Source organism: Crocodylus porosus, unplaced genomic scaffold, assembly GCF_001723895.1.
Source record: "Crocodylus porosus isolate Cpor-Errol unplaced genomic scaffold, CroPor_comp1, whole genome shotgun sequence".
Taxonomy (NCBI): Eukaryota; Metazoa; Chordata; order Crocodylia; family Crocodylidae; genus Crocodylus; species Crocodylus porosus.
The window spans coordinates 13,121,763-13,130,159 of NW_017728949.1; the positions used below are offsets into that span (position 1 = coordinate 13,121,763).

The 8,397-nt window shown below is 41.5% G+C and overlaps 1 protein-coding gene across 1 annotated transcript; it reads right to left on the minus strand.

The window, feature by feature from the left end:
• Nucleotides 1-5,219: 5,219 nt before the first annotated feature.
• Nucleotides 5,220-7,155, minus strand: LOC109322585 (slit homolog 2 protein-like). Its single transcript, XM_019553628.1, has one exon. The coding sequence runs from the start codon at nucleotides 7,151-7,153 to the stop codon at nucleotides 6,086-6,088; it is 1,068 nt and encodes a 355-aa protein (XP_019409173.1). The 5' UTR covers nucleotides 7,154-7,155; the 3' UTR covers nucleotides 5,220-6,085.
• Nucleotides 7,156-8,397: the final 1,242 nt, after the last annotated feature.

The window sequence follows — 8,397 nt, forward strand, 5'->3', positions numbered from 1 at the left end:
AACCCTAGAGGGAGAACTCATCTATTTTATTGAGCAATCCCAGTGTTCTACAAAGAATTGTTTTGCTATTTGGTCACTTTCCTGAAATATTTTGTTCAACATGAGATGAAACCTTGTATTCTATTTTCATGTTTTTAATCTTCTTACCTTTCAATGTCAAAAAATGCTGCTTTCAAACAAACCCTAACATTTTCATTTTGAAAAAGTCAAAATTATGCATTACAATTTAAAAAAAAATCCCCATATTTTGCAAGGAACTATATTTCAAACAATGATAAATTAGTCAAACTAGTTAAAGAAGTTTAGAAAAATCCTAAAAATATCTGCCGATCTTTTTACTAAAACTAAGTGGTCCATACATGTTTTGGTAGATTTCTTACCTGAGGTAACAGTGTGACCCTGTTCTCCAAGGGGGCAGTAGGCCTTTCTTTGTCTTTTATTCATAAACTAATTGGGCCTGCTTAGCTGGAGTTCTGAATGGTTTCAATATTAACCTTGGATGTATTTAATACATGTTGGCCATACATCCACAAATTGGTGAGACAGCTAGGAAACCAGTAGTCAGTATCAAACAGTCCGTAATCCCTATTAAATGGGTACAGACTGATTGTGGAGAGGCTGGAAGACTGGTTACAGGATGCATAGGGTCCCAAGCGCCATTCACAGTGGGAAAGACTAGCTGAACAATTCAGAATAGTATAGTTCTGGGGAAATGCTTTGTAAACATAAGTCATAACAAAACACTTAAAGGATAAAAATCGTGGCAAACTTAAAAGGGAAGCAACAAACTCAAGAGTTTGTCAGTCAACCTGCAATAGACAATGCAGGTGGATCTTCCCAGTTAGATGAAGATAATCCCTGGGATCCTGTCTGTCTGATGAAGCTTAGAGATGACATGTCTGGTTCTTAATAACACCACCCAAGGGAAGAAATGCACTATGGGAAGATTTAGACAGGAAAAGGAAGAAAAGCAGTTAAAACAAGCCACTGAGTCAGGTATCTGGTATAAATCCTGTCCTGGCTGTTTAATTAAGTGCACTCAGGAGGAGGTAAAAAGGTTAGAATGGAAAAGACAGGCAGAAGATCTAAAAAATATATCAAGAAGCTCAGAAATCACTTCCTGCAACACCCTAAGAGCATTCTGTGAGTTGATAAAAGGAAATAAGAGCAAATTAAAGCTCTCAAGTAGTTTGAATACTCTGATAGAAGGGATGAGGGCAAGATAGAAATAGGTAGCTATTTCATGTTTTATGGGACCAAATCTTTCACGTATTTGGGAAAACCCTTAAATTGCAATTACAGAGCATTACAAAATGCATCTAATTTCCCAGGTTCAAGAATTTAACAAGCTTGCTTCTTGTTTAGACGTACTGAATCTCAAGAAGGCAGGAAGAAAAGAATATAAACCACCTGCCATTTCTGAGTTAAGGGTCAGTGTCTTCTGTATTAATTGTACAGATGATCCTTTGAATCCAATAGGAAAATAGATGCACCTATATTAGCGTCCTCTTGCAATCAAACACCAGGAACAGAGGCAATGATCATTCCACATCAACTATCAACTTGGCTGGGCCAGCCACATGATCCAGATGTCCAGCTCCAGACTCCTGAAGCAAGTTTTATTCTCCCAGCTCAGTCAAGGCATACGAGGAGGGCAGAGAAAGCACCTCAAGGATGTCCTCAAGACCCACTTGAAAAAATGCAACATTTACACCAACTCGTAGTAGCCTCCTCAGTACCACCCCAAACGGAGGAAGTCTGTTGCAAGGATCTCAGTAATTTGAAACTGTACAACAACAACAGGAGAAGAAAAAGTAGGAGCTACAGAAAAAGTGGTTCATGGACAGAATCAAGAATCTGGAGCCACTCACCCCGCACGGAGACACGTGCCCAAGTTCCAACAGAGTCTGTCAATTCTGGATTGGCCTCGTCAGCCATCTTTGGACCCACCGATAAAACCATCGCGAAAGACAATCATCCTTGATGACAAGGGATTGCTGAAGATTGCTGACAAGAGAAATCCATAAGGCTAGGTCTGCCCACATCAGAATGCACAGGAAATAGATGTAGGCTGAAGAAGGCAGGGAGCTGAGAATGGCTTAGACGGATCGAGTGTATTGTCTACGTCAAAAAATGTCTACGTCTCCAATCCTTTTGACAGTATGTCTTGCCATATGCTTTATTATCAGATCTGGTATATTTCCTTCAAACTATTATGTCTGCTACACCACAAAACACTGAAAATTCATATGCACCCAAATAGGTTTACAGGCTCAGTAGTTGAAACAAAAAGCAGAACGCTGAAAGAAAAGATAGCTGTTCTCATGAGAACAACTGTGCTGTACATGAAGTAAAACATGGATGCTTATAATTTTTGCAACTACAACAAATATCCCTGGATAATATTTTTTACAACAGGTATCCAGGTTCCACTAAAGAATTTGTCTACAGCACATCACTAATATGGGGATGATTTTCAATCCATGTTCTATTAGAAGGCAACTGTAGATCCTGTGGATCACAATGTATATGTAAGAGGTCTAGGTTGATGCCTGATGAATCCATTTGTGGCTGACAAGCCCAATGTGAGCGTGACACAGCTTGTTACAAGTTTCACAAATCCATATTTTGTCTGAGTTGGACTCCAAGAATTTACAGCATGCCGCTTTCTTTTTCCTTGCTGTGCTTCCATCATCTCGATTAAAGCCACTCCATGTTGAGCTGCACCCAGTGCCAAAATTTCCCTCCAGATCAGATGGGATTATGTGTGCTCCTCCCAGCTTTCTACATTGGTGTTGAATGACTTCATACCATTTTTTCACACATCATGGTACCACCATAGAGGGTGACTTCACTTTCTAGAGTGGTCTTGAATCTCACTATACAAAATATTCATGGGGATACAGTCTTCTTCCGTTCTCCAGATGTGGCCAATGCACTGCAACCTTTTCTTCTTGATAGTGCTTTCCAAGTGTGTCAATCCTTCATGCTCTAGTACCTCTGTGTTTGATATTCTGTCTTCCCACTTTATTTCCAGGATCTTACACAGACATCTCATGTGCAAGCTATTTATTCTCTTGATATGCCTAGCATATGTAGTCCACTTTTCTGAACCATAAAACAGGGATAACAGCACGCAGGTCTCAGATTTGTACCTTCACCTTAGCTGACAGCTTGCTGTTATTCCACGCACTTTTCTGCAACAGCTTGAAATTCTTACCTGTGTTTCTGATTCTGTTAGTCAGTTCAGTCTGAAGGTCAAGATTCCTGCTGATTGTAGAACCCAAGTAGCAAAAAAAATAAATTTCAATTACACCATGTCTAAATGAGGAAACTGGCTGACCCTGCTGTTTCAGAGCAACATATTTCATTACAGTTAGATTGACCTAACCAGGGTTAGGGATCTAAATGCCTAATTGTACAGGCATGCAGATGACTTAAATCAACCAAAAGTGGTATGCCCAATATAAATTAGTCCATCTGAGTAGGTATACTAACTTAGGCCAAGATTGGGTTAACCCAATCTAAGAAAGGGTTACCCTGATCTCTGGAACGTGTCTGTACATGTTCACAGCACAGCCTTGGGCTGGGAAAGTCCAGTGGCTCACCCCAGCCCCAGGGCTGCACTATTCCCACTCCCCCAACTCTGACTGCTGTTTTTAGCCCTCTGACCCCTTCCCTCCTGACTGGGCTAGCCTGCCTACCAACCTTGCAGCCCAGTCCCATAGCACGTGTGCTGCTATGCTGCTGCTATGTGGCTGGGGCCATGCTCTGTTCCCCCGGCACCCTGCACAAATCCTGCTGGTGCAGAATAAAGGTGGGGGGAGAGGGAGACAGAGGTTGGAGAGGAGGAATGGGAATAAAGGCAGAGGGGGAAGGCAGGTGGGAGTGGGGCAGACACAAGCAGGAGGCAAGCTGCTTGACCTCCCCACACCACCTGCCCCCCTGCAGTGGTGTGGGGGATGAATTTAAAATGATCCTCCAATAATTAGGTTGTATACATGGAAAATTATAACAAATTTATACATTTTCCATGTATGGAATCTAAGTATTGGAGAGTCCTCTTGAACTCAGTGTCATCTTAGATTTGAGTAAATATGGTAGCTAACTTCTATGAAAATTGCAATCAATTTTCTCCCTTGAAGACAAGGCCTTAAACTAAATCAGAGATAGATAGCGTAAGCTTTCACAAGCAGCAGGCTTACTTCATCAGATGCATACACTGCAAGTCTACCATGCCTTCTGCCTTTCTCCCACTGCCATTGTGGCATCATACAACACAATAACACTTTGCACATGTAGAATACCTTCTCCCCAAGGATACTGAAACACTTAGCAAACGTTTAATAATTTAGTGTGTTTGGAAAACTGAAAGAGAAAAACAAGAGTGTGGGGTGACTCTCTGGAGCTTAGCACAGATGATGCTAACATAAGCACTTCATAGGGTAAATGCCTTCTTCCAGTTCCTTCTCTATATCCACACAAGACAGACACATTCTCTCACTGTTCCTAGGAATGAATTTGTTGAGGAACTCTATTTGCCACAACACTAAAAATCATGGGATACACCCCTCCGTAATCTCTTACTGCCAGTCACAGGTAAGTACAGTGCCAGTGTAGACAGAGCAACTCAAGTGTTGTTTCCCAGTCTGGCTGCTCTCAGTTGAACTGAACTACTTGAAGAGGAGTAACTTGACTGCAGGTCATTAAAATTAACATTTCAGTGAATATATACTGTTATAGTTCAACAGTTAGATCATCAGCTGCAGAGACTGGCATAGCCATTCTGAAGTCATCATCATTAAGTTGAACTGTCCCAGATAAAGACCTTGCTCTAATTCTATAATTTTCTAAATAAGTCATTTCTGTTAGTGTACACCAAAAAAGTGAACATTTGGGAAAGCTCATTCATTTCTTAGCACACAGTTCATATATTATTTGCAGCATAAAGCATTTATAAAATATGTCACTGTTACAAAGCCAATTAAGCTTAGCTGTAAATAAATTTTGAGCACGTGTAAGATTTATTGCATGAAATAATTCTGGCAAAAAATGAAAAGGATGCCACAAGGCAGCCCAGCACTTCAGGTTAGGCTTTTCTAAAAGGTTGGGCTATGTACGAGACCAAATAGGAAGATAAATGTTTTTAGGACTGTATGTCAAAATCAGGGATTTAAAAAAAAATCTGACTTTATTCTGCATTGTTAGAAACCAAAACACTTCATCACCAGGCTAGAGAGGGACAAGCAGAAAATGTCTCCGATTAAACCAAGGACAAGATCCTCCTTGCTTTAAGCCAATTCTGTTGTGCTGTGGTGAATCAAAGCTACCCAAAGCCAACTTACTTCACTGGTGAGCAGTCTCCCCTGCATAGTCTCTACAGCTGTTTCTAGAGCAATCTCTCCCTACAGATGGGGTAGGAGGCATGGCTGGAGGAATAGAGGACATATTTGACATCTCTTTGTCCCCTGGTAACCCCCCAACTAGTCAAACTGGAGGTGGTAGGTAGTCAGTGGATTTAGGGGAATGTGCAAGGGGAATGGCTGAGTACTGAGTGGTTCCCAAATCAGCGATGTGTTGAATTGATCTTTGTTTTCCATCCCCATGCTTTGTATTCCCATCTGTGCCAAGCCCTCCTCACCAGGGATGAGAACCTGGACCAGTAAATGAAACATGCAAAGTTGATTTCACCAACCAGGCTGAGTCAAAAGCAACAAGAAAACATCCCAAATGGTGAAAATCAATTAGATATTTAAATTAATCTGTTTCGATGATCTCCAGCAACAACAGTCAGTAGCACAACAGAATGTCTCAGTGCAAACATCCTTTTCACCAGAGCCTTTGCTAAGATCACAAGAAACAAACAATGCCCAATTCTTCCTAGAGGTAGAAACAGCCTGCCCAATAAGCCCTTTCTAAAGACGTGTTTTTAAACAGTTCCTTTCCTTTCAGGTGAGGCATTTCACCAGCTGGTGAGAGTCACGGTAAAATCTTCAGTGTTTTCTTATAATAGCAAAGTCTGAGCAAACATGCTCATTACATGCCTGAGTAACATAGGCTTTGGAGAAAGCTCACAATGACAAGGTCAGTCTTGTGATTCATAAGACATTTCGCTCTCCTCACTCCAATGCTTGCCTGTCCTTTTCTTCCTGTTCCGTTCAGCCATCACAATGGCAGCCACCACAGTAATGAATACTGTGAAAGTAATGACCAGAACTGTCACAGTCTCTGCAATGCAGAGCTGAGTGTCCACGGAGGACAGGGGCAGGTTTCTCAGAACGTGTGGTTCCATGCATGTCATGTTGTCATAGTCATCCAAGATCAGCCTCCTGACACTGTGCAACTTTGCAAAGACCCTCTGCAAGTCACAGTCACAAAACCATGGATTGAAGGAGAGCAAGATATGAGTCCCAGGAGTTTGGATAGTTAGGAAGGTTTTGAACCGGATATGTTCTATTTCATTATGTACCAAATTAAGTACGGTAAGGCTGTTCAAGGAAGTAAAGATCCCAGGAGCAATGGTCTTTATCCTGTTGCCCTCCAAGTTCAAAACCTCTAAATGCTGTAGCATGGAGAAGACCCCATTATGGAGGCTGAGGAGGTGATTATTTTGAAGATGAAGCTGCCTCAGGCGGGTCAGACTCCGAAAAGCCCCTGTTTCTATGGAGGAGATGTTGTTGTTCTGGAAGTTGAGTTTCTGAAGGTTTTCAAAGTTCTGAAAGTTTCTGTAGTAAAGTTTCTGGAGCCTGTTGTAGGACAAAATGAGATCTCTGAGGCCATTGAGGCCTGTTGAAAAGCTGCTTCCAAGCACTGTAATCTCATTTCTTTGAATGTCAAGCTTCTGGAGTCTCTCTAGGGAGCTAAATGCTCCCGCTTCAATCCTACTAATGTAGTTCCCACTTAGAAGAAGAACTTGTAACTTCCACAGTGAGTCCAGAGCTTTGCTTGGGATAGAATACAAGTTACTGCTGGACAAATCCAAGTGCTCTGTCTCAGGAGGAAAGATGAGGGCAGCAGTCACATTGGCTCCAGAGCAGTTTACAAACTTGGCCCCTTCTTTGCAGAGGCAGATTTTTTGACATGGGTGATAAAATTCAGAGGCTCCAAAGGAAAAGTGAATCCAAATCCAAGTAAAATAGTGGGCATGCATCATCTGCCTCCTTCTGTGTACTGTGAAAGAGGAATAAGAGGGACATATATTGTAAAAATGTACGCTACATGTAGAGCATAATAAAAAGAAGAAAGGATAGTTACAGTGTTAACAGATACATAAGCTTTCTATTACTGTTTATAGGATATAATTTATGACACCTATTTGATAACTAAGTGAAAAATAGTTATGCTAATAAATACATAAAATAATTTTCAGTAAGAACCACACACAGTGGGTTTTAAAAGGGATCTATTTAAGATTTTCTACTTAAAGAAGGGGAGAAAGAGAGAGAAATCCTTAGTTCTGAGTTATACCCTAGGGAAGTTTCAATTTATTTCTGGCTTATACCATCTTCTTTTCAGTGGCACCTAGCTTTACTTCTTGTTAAGATTTTTCCCACACTAATGCCTATAAACAGCGACAAAGAGAACAAGGGCATAAGAACAAGTTGGCCTAGTTGAATTGTTGCTCCACATAGAAGTATAAGACAACAGTGCTTTTGACAATTCTTAATTTTGATCTCAGTGTGGCCCCTCCCAGTTGCTACTGTGCAGAGATCATCTCCATATCTCCATTAATGTAAGGACTAGACTTATTTGCAGTGGCCACTACAACTATTGATGACAGAAGATAACAGGACATTTGATGTATTCAGAAGGCCAGTGATATATTTTAGGAGTCTTTTAAAGAATACAAATGAATTTTAAGAAAGAGAGACTATGATGACAATTGCTACCATAAGAACCCCAGTTCCCTGTGTGAGAAAGTGTCTTGGACAATCAGGTATACACTTTGGCTAGTTACAGACGTTATACATAAACCAATTCAAGTGATCAGAAACTGGTTTAAACCTGTAACAGAACAGATGTTCAGTGCACATAAACTGGTTTGAAAATGGCTGAAACCGGTTTGAGATAAATCTGATTGAGTGTAGTATCAGACTTAACTGATTTGGCTCAAACCAGTTTATGCAATGTCTGTCCCAGACCTCTTGCTGATTTAAGTTAAGTCAGACTCCCCTGGCATCCCGGCATACTCTCTGGGCTGGGCAGGGCTCTCAACTCCACAGCAGGGCTTGCCCCTCCCCTCTGCTCCCTGGCTGCAGCTCCAGCAGAGACTGCAGGCTCTGCCTGGCTTCTGCTCACCCCCTCCCCTCCATACTCTCTGCTAAGCAGGCATTCCCCCATCCCTCACGGACACCTCTCAGCATTAACTAGCAGATCACATGCTGGCTACCTCCAAGC

Excerpts from the sequence above, each read along its gene's own strand:
- LOC109322585 (XM_019553628.1), bottom strand. The coding sequence starts at position 7,153 with ATGATGCATGCCCACTATTTTACTTGGATTTGGATTCACTTTTCCTTT.